At 34.6% G+C, this 22,763-nt stretch overlaps 1 protein-coding gene across 1 annotated transcript; it reads right to left on the reverse strand.

The window, feature by feature from the left end:
- Positions 1–292: 292 nt before the first annotated feature.
- On the reverse strand, positions 293–14,010 carry LOC131164976 (MND1-interacting protein 1-like). Its single transcript, XM_058122552.1, has 3 exons — positions 13,836–14,010; positions 12,120–13,741; positions 293–1,100 (listed from the first exon to the last, which is right to left on the reverse strand). Exons 2-3 carry the CDS (start codon positions 13,728–13,730, stop codon positions 570–572), a joined length of 2,142 nt encoding a protein of 713 aa, XP_057978535.1. The 5' UTR covers positions 13,731–13,741; positions 13,836–14,010; the 3' UTR covers positions 293–569.
- Between the last annotated feature and the right edge of the window lie 8,753 nt (positions 14,011–22,763).

Consider the following 22,763-nt stretch of genomic DNA (forward strand, 5'->3'; position numbering starts at 1 on the left):
TTTTCTCTATAATTTTTAAAAATTTTTAAGAAATAGAAAGTCGTAGAGCATACACATATTGCATGCCCATGACTAGTTATCATGAAGCAAATGTTGATCTAAAATTTATGAATCGTTAACAAGAATTAGACAATGAACAGCCATTATCCAATTTTTCCATAAAAAAATACACCTAAGGCAATTTTAAGCAAAATTGTATAAATTTGGATTTATATAAATTTCAAAAGAATTCTATGCAATTTTAAATTTTATTTTATCCACATTCATACAAATCTAAATTCCAAATTCTGGGGACTTCCAAGCATAGTAAGGGATTTATATAACAAGCTAAACAATGTTCTGTATTACAAGTACTTTTTAGTACTAAAGGTGATAAAAGTACTTGTTTAAGTTGGGGTACTAAACGGATGCTGAGGATAAGGACCTATGAAGATAAAGGTACTAGCTAAGTGAGGGTACTAAACGGACGCTCAGGATCAGGACCTATGAAGGCAAGTGGTCTGAATGGACAATGCAAGGAACATATTTGTTTTCATATGGAACCATAGCATTTCTTAGCCAAAAAAACTCTATGAACTAGCACCAAAAACCCGGATTCTCTCTTCAATTGGAACCCGGCAGCATGGGCAAGTAGCTGTACCCTTCTTCCCATACTTATCACTGCAATTGGCACACACAACTTGATGGGCACATGGCAAGAAAACAACTGAAACTTCATCTTTCATACAAATTAAGCACACCCTATCACAATTGACGACTTCTTTGTCCGAAGAATCCTCCAGGTTATCCAGTTCATGAAGCAGCCTTGCTATTGTCTCTCCATGGGGATTCACTTCCATGGAGTTCCCTGAGGTTAAAGTACTCGACAAATAATGGGGACTGTAGGGCTCAGTGGATTGTGCAGATGCTTTAAGATGTGAAAGTTCTTGCTCAAGCCTCTGGTGATCATCCTTGTGGCGTTGGAAGTCTATCTCAATCTTTAGGCGCACAGTTTCATGTGTTCTTTTGATACTAGCCTCAACAGCTTCTTTGGACTGCCGCTCTCCCTGCACTTGTGCTAGGGCTAGCTCTTTAGCCTTTGACTCCTGCCTCCACTTTACCTGTATCAAGGAATGATTTAGTATAACAAGCACGATATTTAGTCTGGAATAAGCAAACTATATATGTGATAGAAGATTAGAAGGGGGGGATTTCGGAAAACTTAAGAAGAAATTCACCCAATTGAGATGGAACAGATCCAGAACTATAAATGTTGTAGAAAGGGAAGCACTTCCTCAGAACATAATAATGTGGACTTTAGGTATGGTATACCACAAAAGGGATAGGAAAGTGGCCATTGCTTAGAAGTTCAGGATCGCATGCTTGACTGACGGCACTATTTAGTAGAGCGAACCCATATTAACTGGACTCCGGACACTTAAAAACTAATCAACTAATTATGTGGAACACACAACATGGGTATGTGATGGGGTAAGGGATATACATCAGGGATCTATGGCCAGATATGTACTCCACAAGCATGCCCAAAGATGAACAACAAATTCCTTGCTCACTATGAAGTTCTAGATACTATGTCAAATTGTCAATTTGCTTTTTGGCTTTGTGAACTTTTTTAACACTTGATACAAGCTTCTCAACTTAAGATTAAGAAAATTGGATATTTATTTAATATTATTATATGGTTCTTGAGGAGGCCCTACTGGTCCTTGGAGTGAGGTGGGAGGAGGGGAAGTGGGGCAATTAATCTCAGATTGTGTGAAAAAGAAGCAAGGAGGGAGGATCGTATGTGCTATACGTGTAAGCAGTGAGGGGGATCATCAACCTACCCATACCTGCTGGGGTGTTAGAAAGGAGGAAGGGCCTAGGAAAAGCAAGTCCTGCTGGTGCTACCTCATAATGTGATGCCACCACCCCTGCCATCGCCACCACATAATATGCTAGCAGGGACTCAAACACAAGCATTGCGTGAGGCTGAACAAATATTAAATGCTAGGTCACCTGCTTCAGTGTCAAAAAGTTCGATATTTTGATACTTTCAACAATTTCCCTATGCTCTCAAGATTTTTATCCCTAAAGTAATATTGACTATTCTAAATAGCTTGATCCTGAGGCAGTTTATCTTTGATAGGCTTGGTTCTGTAGCAGTTCATCATTCCTTGATAGGCATTCATTTCACGATAGGTTGCTTTTTTTTTTCCCCATGCTATGCGATGTAGGATGAAGGTGTTTGAACTTTTAAAGCACTAGAATAGAAATGCAAACTTATAGATAGAGTGGGAGAGAGAAGGGTGAGCAAGGGGGTTTCAAAACGTAAGCCAGTGCACCTGCAGAATTGTGTGAATTTTTTTATTGTCAACCATTAGAGTTGGCAAGAACGTTTGGACGTGATGAAAGACTAACAGAAAACCAAGGGAAGAGCTTCTGTGTATGTTAAAGACTAAAGAGTTCCAAAGCAAAAGATAGATTCGAAAAATAAATAAATAAATAAATTAGACAGCTTTAACATATTTAATGTGCAGGTTTCATTAGCTGTTACTATGAATTGAGAAAAATGGACCTGGGTCTGTGCTGCTGACCAAACTTTAAAAAAAAAAAAAGGGGGGGGGGGTGTTTATCAGGCACAGTGATGTGAACAGTCAGGAGAAAAGATAAAGAAATAGACAAGAACACAGAAAAAAAATGGAGAAGGGAAAGAATACAGATAGGAGAAGAAGGGAGAGAGAAAACGGTGTAGAAGAAAATTAGAACAGAAAAAAAATGGAGAAGGGAAAGAATACAGATAGGAGAAGAAGAGAGAGAGAAAATGGTGTAGAAGAAAATTAGAGAGACAGACAGACAGACAGACAGACAGAGCAAAGATACCAATTAACCATCTAATTACCTATTCCTTGCATCCACAAGCTTATATTTATCAGAAAATAAGAAACCAAAATTTACATTATAACCCCAAAGTAAATAAATTATCAAATCAAATCCTAAATAAACTAAATTCCTAAATTATTCAAATTTACCAACAAAATCCTTAATTACTAATAAATCTTCAAAAAGATACCATATCCTAGAGTTATCCAGAGCAACAGGGGCAGTCCTCCATCAAACTCCTCATAGAAGGCTCTAGTAGAAGGAAGCCAGGAACTTGACAACCTTGAAAAAAAACATCAACCAGGTACCAAAAGTGGCATGAACTGTATCACATTCTCAAGTACCACAGGATAGTAGCAATTAGATTCTCCAACTGAAAAATCATGAGTCAAAAGTTTCACATCCACCAAACCACGGTTTGTATATGACAGCAATTAGGCAACATAGAAGTTTTTGAAGCAGTAGCTGATCTAGTGAATCACTTGGCATTGTCATAGTAGGCTCCAATGTCCTTCGATAAAATAACAAATCCTCCCAAAAATAAATCAACTTAATATCCAAATATAATGGCAAATGAAGTAAATAAGCATTTGGCCCAAATTCAAGAATGATCGGAGCAACTTCATTAGATTTAGTTAAGGAACATGAGGAGGGAAGAAAATAAGTAGGTGATGAAGGCACATATTCAATGGATGGAGGGGGAATCATCTCAAAGGGAATTCCAACAACATATCTAGTGATCGAGGAACTTTAACAAACCGTAAACATTACAGTTGCCATACCATTGTTTGCATATGATGACACTAACAGCAACAACATGGAAACTTTTGGAGAAGCACTAGATGATCTAGTGTTTTGATAGCGTGATGTTAAAAAAGGGTGGGGGCTGGCACAATGGTAACGATTGCAGCCAATTGCAGCCATTATACAGCAGGTAATGGGGCACAATGAGGCTATTTCCTCCTTTTTGATTTCTAAAGGTCATTTGTTTTCCTAGGACTTCCAATTCCGTAGAACTCTTAATGATAGGGAGGACAAGGAGTTGTCTTCCTTGTTGATATTATTGGGGAATTGTTGTCCTTCATTTAAGGTGGATAGCCGTTCTTGGTCTTTAGGTTCTTCGCATGTTTATTCGTGCAAATCCTTCTTTGTTTATTTGATTAATGCTAATATTTCCTTTTGCACTCCATAAAATTGATTGAAAGGCCAAAGTTCCTAAATGATCAAGGCTTTTATTTGGTTGTTATTATAGAGTTAACACCAACAATCCATTGCAGAGTAGGAGAACTTCAACAATCTGTTCCAGAATGTTGGGCGACAGAGAAACAGAATATCCAAAATGTAAAAGTTGTCGAGATGAGAATGCTTAGATGGATGAGTGGTATAACATTGAAAGATAAATTAGGGAATGAACATATTCGCAGTAAGTTAGGTGTAGCTCTTAGCGAAGATAAGATAAATGTAGTAACCCGAGAAAAAAAATTAATTATTAATCAATTAATTAATTAAACATTATTAAATTAAAGTAATTAAATAAATGATATGATGGATATATAAGTATACATATAAATATATGGATTATTAAAGTGTATATATAGATATATATATATATATATAATATTAATATAATATTATTATTGTTAAAGTAATATACATATATAGGTTATGAGATTGCTTCTTCTAGAAACAAATTTTTTCAAGCTTTTTTCCCATGGCCGTGAAACACACTCTCTCTCTCTCCTCACGCTCTCTCGGTCTCTCTCTAGATTATTTCTTCATCCATAAGCCGAATCGAAAAACAAACACCACCACGAGGTCCCGGCTTCGATCTTTAGCAAGTTAATCGAAACAGATTTTAGGTTCGGGCTTCCTAGGCACCACTCCAAGGCTAAGGTAAGAGGAATAAATTATGTCAAGAATTTTTATAATTTAACCAATTAAATTGTAATATGAGATTATAGGAATTATATACACGTTTTTCTAAATATTTTGGCATATGGAAATTGGATTTTAGATTATTATTATTATTATGAGTTAATTAAATTGGTGGTTGTAAGCCTAGGGATTTTATAATAATTGTTATTTTAAATTTGAACCGATTGAATTCAAGTATTTGATTTCTGGATTATTGTAGTAGATTTTCTAAATGATTTGACCGATTAAAATTATTGGTTTGATTTATTATACGTATTTTGTAAAGAATTAAAGTGAGTAGGGTTGGTTATCTCCATTTTTCCTTTAAATACATATTTTGAGTTAAATAAATGGTGGAGATAATTAAACCAGTATTTACGATAAAATAGATATGGGGTATAAAATGACATGTTTTCTAGTAGTTTATATAATTATGAGAAACACTCAAATCATGTGGCATGAGAAAGAATTTTATTGCTTAATTAAAGTTATGAGTTTATGGTTTGATATAATGATATGCCAGAAATGTATTGATAATATATTATTTTCTGAAATGGTTGAAAAGAATGCATGTATAGTAAATAATTATGGTGGCGTATAGACCACGGGAAGTTTTATGAAATTGTAATGTATGATTTAAGAACTCCGATGGATCATAGATTGCTTGGTACCGCAGCTACAGTAATGAAGAGCTTAGTGCAACCACACGTCTCAGGGAGAGTGTTGTTTTGAATAGTCGAGTGGGCTAGTGAAATGTAGAGTTCCCACCTGGAGTCTAGACCAGCTATGGGATGGTCATTCGTACTAGCAGACATACAATATAGTTGACTTAACCTGGTAGCAGGCCAGCCAGGGCTAAGTCCAACCTACGGGCCGCACAACCCATCATAGGGGGAAGCATGTCATTTATCCATTTGGGAGTGAGTTCTTATATTCATATTTGTAGATTTAACCAAAGTATAACAGAGTAGAGTATATGAAAACAGAGCATATTAAAAGTGTAGAACAGAGCAAAGTATTCCAAAGATTACAATTCACAAAGTATAGTTGCAAAATATTTACAGTATACAGCTTATAGTTGCAAAAGTATTAACAGCTTACAATTTATAGTATTTATATAGGTGTGAGTTATAGTTTGCATGTGAAAGTTATTTTTGAAAAAGTATTATACGTATTTTATACTGTGGCATTACGTGCGATTGGGGCAAAGTAAACTCTCCGCTCAAGGGCTTGCTAAGTAAGGCGAGTGCCCTGATAGGTATCAGTTGTAGCCACGCCCAAACTAAATAGGCAAGGTTACATAAGGTATCAGAGCAAATGGGTGTTACATGTTATGGGCTTGTAATCTCCCCAATTCTCAAGAACTCTCGCTTATAAATAATAATGTATGTGTGAGTATAGTCTATAAATGTATTAACAGTTGTTGTTGTTGATTAACAAATGGTCATATTTTGTATACACTAAACTCATTGATCACACACTGATGATAATTTATTCCATCCTTACTGAGAAGTGTCTCACCCCATCATACAACTTATTTTTCAGGACCGTCTCGTGATCAAGCCTGGCAAGCTCCAGAGTGGGTTGATAGTATAGCTTAGAGTGAGTGGTTTGTTTATTTTATTTTCTGGTTATGTAATATGGACAGAAGGATACATCTTTTTGGGTTGTATAAATTAGTACTCTGGTATTTTGTTTGAGAATGTTTAATTATATTCCGCTGCTTGGATGATATTTATAGTATTAGAGATCTGTGGAAGGAACACATGACACCCCGAGCCCCACTTGGCGGGTTCAGGGTGTTACAAGGGAGGGATGACTCGGATGGTTTGGACACCAGCAACATAGGTCACATAGTGTACCAGTGAGGAAGAGTGAGATAGTTACTGTGAAGGGTAGTAAAAAGGGTAGGGGTAGACCTAAAATAACTTAGAATGAGATAGTGAGTAAAGATTTAATAGTCATGAATTTGTCAAAAGAAATGGTTCATAATCGCATAAATTGGCAGAAAAGGATTCATATAGCCGATCCCACCTAGTGGGACTTAAGGCTTGGTTTTGTTGTTGTTGTTGTATAGTTCAAAGGCATTTGTTCCTGCACTGCTCTTTTGCTAGGAATATATGGAACAAGCTTTTTGGTCGTTTAGGAGAAAATTGGTTTTTCTTGGAGTTGGTGGAGGATATGCTAGTCACTTCATTTTCTAGTTTTGGTAAAAGGAAGGATGCACATGCTCTGTGGACTTGTACAGTTTTCACAGTTCTGTGGGGTTTATGGCTGGAAGGAAATTCCTGTGTATTTATGGGGAAGAAGCTTAACTTATCTTTTCTATGCAAGGAGACTCATTATTTTGCCTCACTTTGGTGCGCTTTTGCTGGTTGTTTTAAAGGAGTAATGTTTTCTTATATCCAATGGGATTGGCTTGCTTTTTATTCTAATTGCGTTTTCTCAGTTTATTACTTTATTTTTTATTTTTTCTTACTTTTGTTGAGAAAGATTTCTTATTCTCCTTCTTGTAATGAATCCATCTTCCTTTTGCTATTAAAAAATATATAACAAATACTACAAGTATTTGGTGTTACTTGATTCTTTAGTGGTTAAGAGCGAGAAGAAGCAGGCATTTGTCATTCATTTGCAATGTTTCACTACTTTATTGATTATAAGTGAAATTTAAACTAATAAATCATAAATATAACCCAACATAAAATATAAAATGTCCATAATTCAAACAAGAAAATGAATGCTAGCAATAGAATATGTTTTTATCCATAATTAGGTGTAAAGAAAATACAAAAATAGAATAGAAGCAACTTACAATAAGCAAATATATATGCTATTTTAATGAGAAAAAAAGTTAAATTTATAAGAACCATAGTCTCTAAAGAAACACATACTAAGTAATAAATAAACATAACAATGATTTTTTACAAAAATAAAATAAAATAAAATAAACCACCTGAAAATTGAGTTTCTAAGCTTTAATATAGGGGAAAAGGTGGAAAAAATGCCAAAAGGACTCATCGTTTTTAGTCATTGAAAACCAGGTTGATAATGTAAATGGCCTATAGTGGCTAGCGGTCTATGACGGCTGTGGTACTGTTGTGAATCAGGAGGTCTATGGGAAATAGCCCTATAATGGTATTAGAAGCCTGATACGGTTATAAAACAGACAATGTGACCATCATGCACCAATGTTTAAAAACTATGTTTGGCAGTAGCATAGAAGTATCCAATGTTCTTTGAGTTAGTAACAAGTCCTCCAAATAAGAAATCAATTTAGTACACAAATCTAATGGCAAATGAAGTAATATGCATTCAATTCAAATTCAAGAATGAATGAATACAATAGAAAAAAGGTTCATTAGATCTGATTAAGGATTTTGAGGGAAATAAGTAGATGGTGACTGAACATATTCAAAGGATTGAAGGGAAATCATCTCAAAGGGATTTGTAATTATAGATTTTTTAAAATAATAAAAATAAAAAAAAAAACAATTCCATTAAAATAACATAATTATAATGAAATGAGGATAAGAAATCCTCCAATTAAGAGCACAAAAGAAAAAAGGGGGAAAAAAAAGAGAGGAAAGACTAACAATTACATCAAGCTACTTTCCAATCCCTTTGAATGTCGGAATGCAAAAGACCCACAAAAACCCCAAAAGAATGATCCCAGATAGAAGCAAGAAAAATAACTTTCTCCAAAAGCAGTCTTGGAGAGGTCTTTTGAGTTTCAAAAGCTCAAGCATTCCTTTTCAGCCACAGCAACAACAAAATTGTAGAAGCAGCAGAGTCCCAAAATATCCTCTCTCCTTTTTTCCAAAGCCCCAAACTTCAGTTTTAAAAAAGAATCGTGGCTGAAGCCACCCAAGCCTCACCAAAATATGAAAACAAATTATTCCTCATACATCTTGCTACCTTGCAATGAATGAACAAATGGCTCATAGTCTCATCAGACTCACTGCACATTACACAAATATCTGGACTAAGGGCTTCGCAGGGCCTCCTCAACTATAGCATATTGTTTGTATTGATCTTGTTAATAATTAAGGTCCACATGAAGGCTTGGACTTTAAAAGGAATCTTTGCTTTCCAAAAAGATTTCTGTAAGGGGAATGGGCTAGGATTAGTGTATTTTATGATATTGGAAAAGAAATCCTTTGAAGAGAAAAACCTTGAAGCCTCCAAAATCCAAAGCCTAGTATCCCCCCATGAAGTTCACACGAAAGAATCTAGCACACCCAACAAAAGAGTTGACTCACCAACCTCTCTTTCATTGAGACTAATTAAGAAATGAAAATCCCAAGATAGAGTCCCCCTCAATAGAATAAAAAGCTGAAATTGGTGCATTGTGAACAGTGGACAGTATAAACAAACGTGGCACCAACAGTTCCAACGAAGCCCAAAATTGAGTTTTTTCCCCATTACCTGCTTTAAAACAAGTAAGAGGAAAGAAAAGACAAGCAACTCGGAACACAAACTTCCAAGGACTCACATGAGTGGTATTACCACTTCATTTGGAATCCCATCTATAATCTATTTTTTCATATTCCGTATTTACTCCTTATTACCTTGTGTCCTACGGAAATAGATTCTAAGGGAAACCTCCATAACCATTTCCCTATTAAGGATATGTTCTTAGGAACCACATTACCAAGCCCTGAACCCCACTCTAGCTTAGGCCTCTTAACAACTTCCCAACGAACTAAATGGTCCCTCTTATTCTCACTAACACCCGATCACCAAAAATCTCTCATAATCTGGTCCACCTTCCCAGCCACCCAAGATGGGATTTTGAAAAGGGATAGAAAATAAATAGGAATAGTAGCTAAAGAGGCACTAATAAGAGTGATTTTACTGCCTAGTGACAGACAAGCCCTCTTCCTTCCCTCTAATCTTTTCCCAACTCTCTCAATCTCTGGGTCCCAAAAAACATCTGATAAAGTGTTATCCCCTAATGGAAGACCAAGATAGGAAAAAGGACAAGCCAAAGACTCATACCCTGCTAAGGATCTAAAGATCTCAACGATGAGTAGACAAGTGTGCTAAAAGAATTGAGTCATAGACAAGGATCTCAGTCTAGGTAGTTGGCTACTTAACCTGGGGTCATTACAAGTTGCAAGAAACAAGCTCATGAAAAATTAAGGTCATCAAAGGGTGGCTCTATTTTTCATAAGAAACATCGACAATTCCTTTTGTCTTCGAAGTCAACTCTAAAGTCTAATCTAAAAAAAACAAACTACAGCTCGCATCTCCATATCCATGTCCTCCATATATCCTCTAATAAACCTTTTTTGTCCTTTTCAAATTCCAATGTGACAATTCAAATTTAATTGTATGACTATTTCCTCACTCCACGATGTTCCTTGTTTAGCATTACAACTTAGTACAATAAAAAGTTCTTATTGAGGTATGTTTCACATTAACACTCTTGCTCAATTTTCATCACACAACATTTATAATAATTATTTTCAATGCAAAAATATGTTGCAAATTGACCAAGGCGAGAGATATGTAACTACAGTTGCAGAACCTCTATTCGTATGTTATCTTATTGCCGTGGTCTTCATGGAACTTACTTTAAGCTGTTACCAGATAAACAAGCTAAGTAATCTGTAATGCCAAGACCTAGTTAAACTGCTATTGAAAGGTATAGGCTAACAACACTTGAGCAATATTTTCTAATGTCTTGAACAGCGAACCAACCTAATTTAGACTGACAACATAAATTTTCTACATGTTGATGACCAAGGCAGCGGGACCTCATCATCCCAAACAAAAATGAATCTGATTTTGATGTTCGGTATTGATTTTATTATTCACAACCCCAGCTATACCTTGAATTCAAAGTGATCTTATATATATGGGTAATCATCCCCAACAACTGAACTACAAGTATCTACTTTAGAGCTTCCTCATATCAATCACATTATAATTCTCTCATTCCCTCTAGATTAATGAAACTTCTTCAAACAATTTTTCAGATTTAGTTGAAAACATGCACTGTGTTCCTTGAGCTGGTCTTGTGTACTTGGTGACTACCCCATGGAGACATTTGCAATTCAAAGACACTTATTTATTATTGTTTGGTATCATTTTTATTTTCTATTATCATTTCTCTACAATGAAGAAACAAAATTATGAAAACATGTTTTTTTACATTGCCAGTTTTTTGTTTCTATTATCGTTTTAGTTTTTGCCAAAAAAAAAAGCCAAATTTTATGGTTTCCAGTTGTTTTGGAAACCTGTTGCAGAATACCCTCTCATCCAAAATTAACTTTGGTGAATTAAATTCAATTTAGACATAAATTTTAATTAAAATAAAAATAAAATGACCATATGAATATGGAATATAATTAGAATAAAATATCTATAAAATTTCAAAAAAATTAAAAATAATAAAATCTACTTAGAAAATATTTTCACTGTTTTTTAGTTGTCATATACAATAAGATTGCTCTTATAAAGTGAATTCTGAAATATAACAATTAAGTAAAATAATTATCATAATTTTTCTTTTTATTATAATACTTTTCATTTGTATTTTTCTTTTATTTTAATTATTATTTTTAATTGTTATTTGATTCAAACACAAAAATAAGCATTTTCAATCTAGTTTTTAAGTTGTTTTACTTTAATAAATATTAACCAAACAAGTTGCTCATTTTTGGTTTTTAGCTTCTATTTTTGGTTTTTAGTTTTCCTTTATGATTTTCCTTTTCAAAATTTTTAATAGTGATAACCCTAAACGGCTGGAGAAACTCAAAATATGAATTCCTCAGTCTATTGGACCTCCACATGCTAGTCATGCATCTCACTCACTCATCAATGAAGATCATTCTCATGGATGTGGAGAACATAAGGTCTAAACTCACAATCAGAAGAGAGATGTAATACTAGAAACTAAGAGCATAATACCATGTGAAAATGCACTAGCAAAGTAGCAAGCCCTTTGCTTGCATATCTCACTAATGTGGGTCCAAAAAATGAATTGTCAGTCATTCTTATTACGTATGTTTGGCTCCAACACTGTTTCCGCTATGTTTAGGGATTACGTCACCTAGGGAACATCCTCCACAGCTTCAGCATGAGAAATCCATGATGGCAAGTTTAAACTTCAAGAGGGATTGGTGAGGGGAATGAGATGGGATATGGGCTACCCTCCATTGTGTAGCCCAAGCTCAATGTGTCACGTTATATTCAAAGACATCGCTTTCCAGTCAAGAAGAAAACTGCCGAAGTATCTCCCTGAATAAGTTGGTAAGATGGACATGCCCAAATAATTGGAAATTTGTAATTCATCATCTGTTATATAAGCAGTATGCAAATACACATATTTCATGTACCTCAGCTTCTTTCCGAGCCTGCTCAATCTGGACCAATTGCAATTGCAACTCAGAAATCCTCCATTTTTCCTCTGAAATCTCTTCCTCCAACTTATTTTTCTGTTTTTCCCAAGCCAAAAGCTTCTTCAGACATTTTTTCTCCCTCTTGGTGACCTGCAAACAGGCTGTAACTGACTCAGACGCACTCAACTTGGAAGCCTCCATCTCTGCTCTAATTTCTGCATTCTCATCCTCCAGTTTTCTCACGGCTGCATTGGCACGGTCTACTTGACCACTTGCCTTTATTAGAGCATTCTCCATTTCTGAAAGCCTTTTCATGGTGGTGTCCTCAAGGGCCTGCTTCCCCTTCTTCAGTCGTTGCGTTTCCTCTCTCTCCATTCTCAAAATTATAAGCTCTGTCATATCATGACTAAGTTTTCTTGCAGCTTGCATTGCTTTCTGGTGGGCCCACTCCTTTCGCTCCTTTACCTGCTTTTCAAGATCCTTAATCTGATGGAATAAAGTTAGAACCATCTCATCTTTCTGTTCTTCTGCCACAAACTCCAAATTCTCATCAAGATTCAAATCACAAAATTTACTCAACACTGAGTTAACCACATCTTGATTCTTTGCATTTGCAGACACCTCACCCTGCTCAATCGGCAATTCAGCCCCTGGCATAACCCCTTGTGAGGAATCCCCACTCAAAAAAGAGATGGGGCAAGCCTGTGACTGCATCTGCATCTGCTTTGAGTTTGCTCGGAAACCGGCAGCAAACATTGCAACATTTTTCTTTAACAAAGACTTCATTGAAAGTGTAAGGTTAAACCTCTTTGGACACTCAATTTCTTTTTGCAAAGTCACATCCGATGCATTCGGAAAGAAATTATTCACCTGAAATTCAGAACCACAACTTCCAGAAACCCAACCACCATGAAACTTACATAAACCAGGGGTGACCCCAACTGAACTACTACTAAGATTCTCAACATCACTAGTTGCTGGACTGCAGCCATTACCTGGTGAAGACAGAACCGGAATTTCCATAGCACTAGCCCGACCCACATGAAGATCACACATAAGAAGACACCACATGGCATCACCTTTACTCAAATGCGGACGAACCTGTTGTAACAAACATACCATGCTCGCAAGGGAATACTCCTGCAACTGCCTTAAATCCGTGAACAGAGGCTCGCATTCTCCCAAGTTTACATTACCATCCCCACAGCTACTATTCAAATAAAATAAAGTGTTATGCAATATGTTCGATAATACATCCATGCCACCATAACAATGCCCATTCCGCAGTATCGCTTTCAGAGCAACATCCACATCATAGCCTATCGCCGCAAGCATGGAGATGGCTTCATTGTATAAAAACTCTAAGTGCTTCAACAGCATTTCTTCTAATTGTTCTTCAGTACAGTAACCCCACCCACTATCGCCAAAAGTAGGATTAGGGCTAGGGTTTTGCGAGGAATTTGTAGAATGCAGATGGTAACGCAATGACCTGAGACCCGATTCGAGTATGGCCTTAGAGACTGAAGCTCGGTCGCAAAGATTGGGGTGATCGAGATCATTCTTTATGGATCTTGGTCTTCTGTTGGTTCTTGTGTATTTTTCTCTCATGTTAAAACCCACTACAAAGAAATATAGAAAGCTTCAGGGTGGAGAGACAGAGAGAAAGAAGAATTGAACTTGAATGCCGAGGTGAATGGGTAGAGAGGAGCTTACAGATTAGGCGAAGATTTGCATTTGATTCTTGGACTGAATTGCAGAGGGCTTCAAATCTTGAATGGAGAGGAAGAGCGAGTGAGAGAGAGAGAGAGAGAGTATTGCGTGCAGAAGTTCAGAGTGCAGAGTGATTTCGGAGGGAGAACGAACCAGGGTTCCATATTTCGCAGTTCATATTTTCATTATTTATTTTTTTAAATATAAAATATTATTTTTCTTATTTTTTCAGAAAAATATTTTTTAAAAATGTTCTAAATATTATTTTCCTTTTTTTTTTTACAAAAGCATTTTTTAAACAAATATTTTAAGTATTATTTTCAAATTTTTTGAGAAAATATTTTTAAAATATTTACCTAGCATCACATTTGTTGGAGCTTATAGTCTCTCCATTGTTCGAGCTCATACTCTCTCCATCTACAACATATTAATCACCCTCTAAGACCTCGTATAATATGTTTGACCACTTTAAAAATAATACATATCAAATGAATTACCATTTGCTATTTAGTTCACAAGTAAACAGACCCATTGTGGTCCGTTCCTTTCTCGAACCCCGCAAATGCAAAAACTTTGCGTATCGGGCTTATCTTTTTTATTTTTTTAGTTCACAAATTGATATTATGCATTTCCTTAAATGATTTTTAAATTCGTATCCATGATTTTATTTATATTGAGATTTTGTGTTTTTATAAGAATGAATCAATCAATTAACAGCACATAATCTTACCATTCTCAATTCATTTCCCTCTTTACTTTGTCCCAAATCACACACGTGATCTTACCATTTCATCAACCTCCTTGATTTTAACTAAAAAGCAAGTCCTCCTCTGCAAACATAAATCTTCATTCCGAATCTTGACCTCTGAATGTTCAAAAGAAAGTTCAAAATATTCATTCCTAATTTTAATTTAATTTAATTCCTAACAATGATAATGCTCCATTTTAGACTTGCCATCGCCAAGAAAAAGCGCTGGCATAAAAAATACCAATTTGGGTTTTGATTTTCATGATGGGCATTCAAAATATCAAATACTTAGAAAAATAATAAAAAATTAATTAAAAAAATTAATTAGAATTGATAGAGGATAAAGAGGAGTGTAACGCCCGAGAAAATAGTATGCATGAAAATAATCTTAAAAAAATTAATTAAAAAATTAATTAATTAATAATTATTATTAATTAAATAATACAGTATGATAATATATTAATATAATACTATATAATAAAATAATATTATAATCTAATATATATACATATATATGTAAACTCTCCCAAGTTTCTAATCAATGAAGCTGAGGCCCACTCTCTCTCTCTCTCTCTCTCTCTCTCCAATTTCTCTCCGTCTGTAAGTCAAATCAAAAAACAAATACTATATTCGGGTCTTGGCTTCACTCTTGAACACGTTAATCAAAGTGAATTCGTTGTTGGGCCATCGTAGGCACCACTTTAGGATTAAGGTAAGGGGAATAGATTATGTTAGGTATTTTAAAATATTCCTTATTAAATCTAAATATATAAATTTAATTATATTTATGTTATTTAAATATATGTTTGGGTTTGGGGATATTTTAGAATTAGATTAAATTGCGGGGATTTGATCATATTTGTGTTTTTAAATATGTTAGAAATTAAATTTAAATATGGAAAGTGGATCATACACGCGTTTTTTTAGAATTTATCAAATATATATTTATAAGAATTTTCTAGGTAATTTATAAAATTTTAATTATTATATAATTGTATGGCATGAGTTTAATTTATTTAAAGCATAAATAAGCATGTTGGGATTTTTATGATTATTATATTATGAAATATTAACTCAAATTGTGTGGCATGAGTATATACTGATTTAGAAAATGCTGTAAAAATTATAAAATTATGATATGAGTATAGACGGCTGTGTGCCGAGTATAGATGGTTGTGTGTCGATCACAGATGATTGTGTGCCGAGTTATGAAATAATGGTATTATAAAGAGTTATGAAATGACAGATTTTATACAAAATTGTGATTATATCAAATTATATACAAATTTATGGAAATGTGATAATATTACAGTTTGACTATATGAAATGTATTATATGATAGTAGAACCCTGATGAACTGGTTCAGATTGAGAGCACGGTACCGTTGCTAGTATGATGTGTTAGTGCAACCACACTGTACTGCGAAGTATTGTTAATGGAAGTTGATTTGACTTGCAAAGAGATGTTGACCGCCCCTGGGTCCGAATTAGGCTGCGGTAGGCAAATCGTACTATAGACGCGTTAAATTTGACTTAGCCTGGTTGGCCAGGCATGACTAAGTCCCGCCTTCAAGCCGCACAATCCGGTCATGTGGAGTTATTATATGACGAGATGTATGAATGTCTCAGGAAAAGTTTCCATGTATGTATATATATATATTTATCATGTTTACGTACACAGAGAAATTTATAAACCAAAGTATGTTTTGAGAAAATTATGTTTCCTCATACATACATACATATATATATATATATATATATATATATATATATATCTGTGTGTGTGTGAGTTCAACTTTACTTAATTTATCAGTAAAAAGTTAATTGTATAAAGAATATGTTTATGATATATTAAAAACTTATGTTGCCACACACTGATAATAATCTATTCCGTCTTACTAAAAGGTCTCTCACCCCATGATTATCCAATATATTTTAGATGACATGTGGAGTTTAACAGTGATCAGAGTAGCGCAGTGAAGCATGGGTGGGATAGATCATGTGTAGAATTGTATTATTTTATTTATATTTTTTTTAATAATGAGTTCAGATCTTTATTGTGATAATGGGATTGATATTGTTATATTGGGATAGTTTAGTATTCCGGTAAACATTATGGAGGTCTTCCACTATATGAAATATTCAGGTTATTACAAGTGGTATTAGAGAAATTTAAGCGAAATTTTTCGAGTCGTCATAGTTGGTATCAGAGCTTAAAATACAGATTATGTAAACTCTAAGAATGATTATTATCAGAGTATAGGTATGAAGTAGGATGAGGATAGGAATGGGTAGGCTAAGTGTTGTAGGAGCAATCGGATATAGGATGCATAGCAGAGTAAAGTACAACAAGCAAATTGGAATTTTGGAGTTTTGTCTCTCAGCCAAAAACAAAAATTCATCGAGGGTTTACAATGATTTTTCTGGAACAGTCGACGGTTCCATAAAAGTCATGGCAATCCATTGACATTTTTCTTCCAGAATGTTGCACTATGATCTAGTCTTGTGTAAATAGTCATTGCAAGGAATAAGCTACCATTTGCAATACTATAATATATGAAATAGAATTTTGTGCATTTTTTAAATGTGTGCACCTTTGCACATTAGAGTTCCTTTATGGTTTAGTGTGCATGGATCTGAGCAACTAAAAGAATGTTAGTGACTATCATCAGATTTAGATGCTTAGAAATCCTAGGGGTTCTTTAATGGTGAAGTCGTTGTGGATATTGATTATCCTAAGGTTTCATGAAAAGTTATGGTTCTTTGGTGAATGTTATTCTGCCTCATATTTCTTGTGCTTAAAGAAAGTATTCAATCTTCCATATTCTTATAAGTCAACCATGGGTCTTGAGAACAACTTTTCAAAAGGACAGTGGCTTGTTAGTCGACTGAGACAGAGTCCTCAGTCACCTGATGAATTATAACTCAGGATTTTGGGGTGTCAGTGCAGGGTTAGTTGACTGACAAAGGGACCTTAGTCGACTGATTGAGATTTTAGTCAAACTACCTAAAACTGTCAAAGGGCAGTCGACCGACCTCTTTGAGATCAGTCGCCTGACCTGCTATAGGTTTGGATATTAAGCTGATTTTCACAGGTTTTGTTCAACTGAAACTCATGGGATTTTAAAACGAGAATCTTTTTAAAGTGGTTGAAGAAAATGAGGCAACGATAACGGAATAAATTTAAATTAAATAGGTGGAAAATGTTGGAGACAATAGGTTCTTTTAACTTTCAGATGACCCATAAAGGAGATAAAGCTTGTATATATAACTTAAAGGCACAACCAACTTTATTAGAGTGAATTAATGAAGGACAAGAGTAGGACCCCTAGTATTGTTGAGAGGTATTGAAGTGGGTACACACTTTGAAGGGTGGACAAAAAGGGGGGACTTTGTGATTTGGGGAGGTTTTGTGTTCCACATGATTTGGAAGAGGAAGTCTTGGTGGAAGCACCTTGTTCTAGACACATTATCCATCCTGGTATTACTAAGATGTATAGATTCCGAGGAAGCCTAACCGCTTATCCATAACAGTTAAAAACATAGACATTATGGTGTTTGGATATTCCAGATATCTGATATTTTTAGTGTTTTTTGGCGGAATGATTAGTAGCACGAGCAACTGGTAATGGACTTGGCCCCTTTAGCCAAGGCATGTGAGAGAAGTGAACAAGTTGGAAGTTGCATTCAAACTTTAGTGGGTATTCAAAAAGGGATATTGTTCTTCCAATTGTTAAAATATGATTGAAAATTTATCTCCAATGAATGTATATGAAGACTGCATGTCGGCTTACTAGAACATACATGACATGATTTAATGGTTAAGAAGAAACTAAGAAACGTGTTCGCAAGTGTGATCAGTTACATTGTAAAAATGTTTTGAGAGTACCTTTTGCCAAGTCTTTGAATTTTGACCTAGTGTATTGTTGTAGCCTTTTTCGAGGGACAGTGTTGAAGCGGTGCCTCCCAAAATTCTTTAGACATTGTGTTTGATTATGTGGCATCTAAAACAAGGCCATTTTGTATTCTGAAGTTGTTAGACATGTTCATTTTTGTGTTCATGCTTGTCCTTTATATGATAGTAGGGTTCCAAAAATGTTGATTGAACAGTGTAGGCTTGTGCATCAATTTGGCATTGGAAAGGAATTGGGTGATTAGAATTCCAGGGAACACTCAAAAACCCATATAATTATTGTTCAAAAGAATTAAAAAGCTATGATGAGAGTTTTGAAGTGCCTTGTATACATTTGATCTGACAGGCAAATGACTACACATCCTAGTCTGAGATATCCTAGCAGGTATGGTGCTTGATGAGTATAAAGTCATCATTGTAAGTTCTCTGTTAAAGGTGAGTCTAACCATTAATGGGAATCTATGCAACGAGTAAGAGATGTTGAGGGTTGAGGCTATGAGTTAGGACTGACTTTAAAATAGTTTTCAATGGGAAATATTTTCAAAAAAGCACTTCAAGAAGCCAAATTACAGGAATTTATGTAGTTGAGTCAAAGGAATTTATTTGATCTAGTGTATCACCATGGGTTGCACCTGCGTTATTTGCTAAGAAACATAGTGGGTCCTTGAGGCTATGCATTGATTATTGAAAGTTGAATCGGGTTACATTAAGAATTGGTATCGACTTCTAAGAATTTGTGGACTATTTGATCAATTGGCAAAATCCCAAAATTTCTAAAGATTGGCTTACAATCAAAGTATCACCAATTGAGATTTGGGAATTAAACATCCCAAAGACGGAATTTAGTACATAGTATGATCACTATAAGTTTCTTGTGTTACCATTTGGGGTTACTAATGCACCTTACATTTTTATGGATATGATGAATCAAGCAATTCAATCATACTGGGATCAATTTATTATAATTTTTATAGATGATTTTGATATATTTAAAGATTTAAAAAGAGCATGAACAACATTGGTGATTAACTTTATAAATATTATGGGAGCATCAGTTATATGCTAAACGGGAAATGTGAGTTATGGACAACTAGTGCGAAATTTTTAGGTCATAATCAAAGAATGATTATCTATTGATTTTCCTAAGGTTGACGTTGTATTGAGTTGGGAAACCTTCAAAATGTGGCTTAAATTCATAACTTCCTAGGTTTTGCAGGATATTACTGTAGGTTTGTGTGGAATTTTTCTAGATTATTTGTACCACTAATTGAGTTGACAAGGAAAGGAAAGAAAATTTGTGTGTGGGGTAAAGAATGTGAATGAGAGTTTCAATAATTAAAATATCAATTAACAGTAGTTCCAACAGTAACTCTTCCAACTAATGAGGATCGTTATGTTGTAATTATAGATGTTCCTTGAATGGATTGGGATGTGTATTGATGAAAAGGAAAAGGTGGTTGCCTATGGATCATGACACTTAAAGCCTTAAATACCTCTTTATTCAGAAGGAATTTTATTTTAGAATTAGAGTATAACGACCTACTTATTTTTGCTGTTTATTTTTTTTCCACATAATAACATTTATAATAATTCTAATAACCAGCTAAACTGCCAAAGTCATGATCAACCTAGACCCATGGGTACCAGAGATATAACTGTCATACATCTTTGATACCTAAGTAGCGGAAAACATAAAATTACATACATACCATACAACACCAAATACAGTTCTACTAAACTTGTCATATATATATATATATATATATATACAATTATCCACAAAAGACCAAAATATCCTAGGGTCATAATCCCAAAAACTCATTCGACCCTAGCTTATCTACTTACCCTTTTTGACAGGGTAGATTGGTCAACTTCTACTACTGCGGAGCTTTGTCCGCCCTTCTACCTGGATTTCCTAAAATGTTTGTAATGCTGGAGTGAGACACCTCTCAGTAAGGGAGATAAACTAACATCAGTGTGTGGAAACACGAGTATTATCGTGACATAAATATGGAATGTACTTAATTGTATAACATGTAAAACTGCTTGTATAGTTTCTAAATAAAACATGATTTGACATAACATAATATAACATACTAAATTTCTATACATGTGAATCATCTTATATAACTATACAATACTGAAATAATACCCAGGATGGATAGCTAGCTGATATCATGTCTTACCCCCACATAACTAGGTTGTGCGGCCCGCAGGCGGGACCTAGCAATGGCTGGCTGACCACGCTAAGTCAAACATAAGTTTGTAAGAACGATGAGCTTGCCCATCCTAGTCCGAACTGCCAGAGGGACACCTGCACTACCATAAAGCCACATCGACTGCCATCTCCCATACTCTATCTGAGATGTGTGGTAGTACTAACATAAAAATAATCTTGAACATATAACTACGGTATCGTGCTTCGTGAAACTAAATTAAATCATCCGTATTCTGATAACATATAATACATTTCATAATAGTGATACATAAATGTTTCATATTTCATAGAAATATCTGACATGATCATATTTTCTTAAATCTTGACATAACATGCATATTTACGACATCTACACCGATATAAATCATGACATCCGTGTTGGCATATCATAATATATAAATCATGGCATCTATGCCGGCATATCATATCGTATAAATCACGGCATCTACGTTGGCATAAAACATAACATACTGAATCATGATATTTCTGCATCGTTAATGTATTATTTAAAAGTCATAGTTCTTGTATTTTTTTTATGGTTTTTCTAAAAACTATTATAATATGTTTATTTTGAGAAATCATATTATTCTGGTATAATATAATTTTCATAGAAAATCATACTCATGCCACACAAATGTGAATATTATTCTAAATATAAAATCTGAACTGAAACCACATTTTCTGCTAAAATGTATAAAATCCATTTCTCTGTTCAACAATAGTATTTCTGTTAGCTTTGGTGTATTCCCAAGAGGGGGGGTGAATTGGATATTTAAAAAATTATCGCCTAGGTCAATTGGTTTAACAACAGTATTACACAATGTAGTGTCTTTCTATATACACAAACCCAAATGCGCAGATAATGTGCGGAAATTAAATCATGCGCTATAACATACATGTGTAGGAAAATAAAGTGCTAAGAATATAAAGAACGTGCACGATATGTTATCGGGGTTCGGCCAACTATGCCTACGTCCCCGCCTCTAACTCGCAAGCCCGGGGATTCCACTAATGATTTACTTAATGGGTGGAGCAGCACCGGTTACAATTAGGTCAATTAGCGGGGCTAACCTCAACCAACACGCCTTACCAGGATGGACACCTAGCTTTCCTAATCGGGTCTAAGCCAGTTCGAGACTATTTAATAGGGATAGTTTCCCTCTTCAAGCTCGTGCTTGGAATACAACAAATTTGAAATACAATTTTTTGCATACAAGGAAATGCTTCTTACACATGCTGATATGTACCAATATAATCAACACACTATCAAATGATAAGATATGATAAGCTCAGTGTAACCTTAGTGTTTACTCTCAAAATTAATGTCAATAATGCAATCAGTACATGAAAGTGTAAGTGATAGGATCTTTGTGTCAAAATAATATTATCAATCATAATGCACTAGCAAAGATCACAAGTATACTTCAAATATTTCAACAGAAGTTTTTTTTTTTTATCAAAATAAACCACAAAGGATATTCAACAATGGTTTGTAAAATAGTTATTTGATCTTTGTATTAAAATGATAATCTCAATCAAAGGTATAACAACAAAGATCTTTTAGCACTCAAGCAAATATCTCAAAATATATATTTCTCAAATATAAGCACATGAGATATTTTGAAAATGATTTGTAAATTATTTTAGCAATCAAAATCCAATGTGAACTCCTTTAGTATTGCAATGACAATGCAAAACTCAAAGGCTCAATGAAGTATTCCTTGGGAAGACTTATTAATAAAGTCTCATAGGGAAACTTCAAGTTTAGCTCTCTAATAAAATAATCTCAATCAATAAGAACAAGAGAGGGTTTAAGCCTAATGAGAATAACATTCAATCACACTTACAAAGAGATTTAAGTAATAAAATCTGGTAAGAATGTGTGTAGGAGGCTCAAAAATGAGTATAGAAGATTTTTGAATTTCAGAGGATTTTTTCTAATTAAGATTGCTAATCAGGTGCTAATCTTTTCAAATGAGGGGGTATATATAGACTACCCCATAATTATAACCGTCCAGGACACACAGGGGATTATTAGTTTTGTTTTAAACCA

Source organism: Malania oleifera, chromosome 9 (genome assembly GCF_029873635.1).
Source record: "Malania oleifera isolate guangnan ecotype guangnan chromosome 9, ASM2987363v1, whole genome shotgun sequence".
NCBI classification, from domain to species: domain Eukaryota; kingdom Viridiplantae; phylum Streptophyta; class Magnoliopsida; order Santalales; family Ximeniaceae; genus Malania; species Malania oleifera.

Bases quoted from the DNA above. Each gene is read 5' to 3' on its own strand.
- LOC131164976 (XM_058122552.1), bottom strand. From the start codon at position 13,730: ATGAGAGAAAAATACACAAGAACCAACAGAAGACCAAGATCCATAAAG. The intron at 1,101-12,119 runs GTACATGAAATA...TCCTTGATACAG, and splicing joins AGGCTCGGAAAGAAGCTGAG to GTAAAGTGGAGGCAGGAGTC.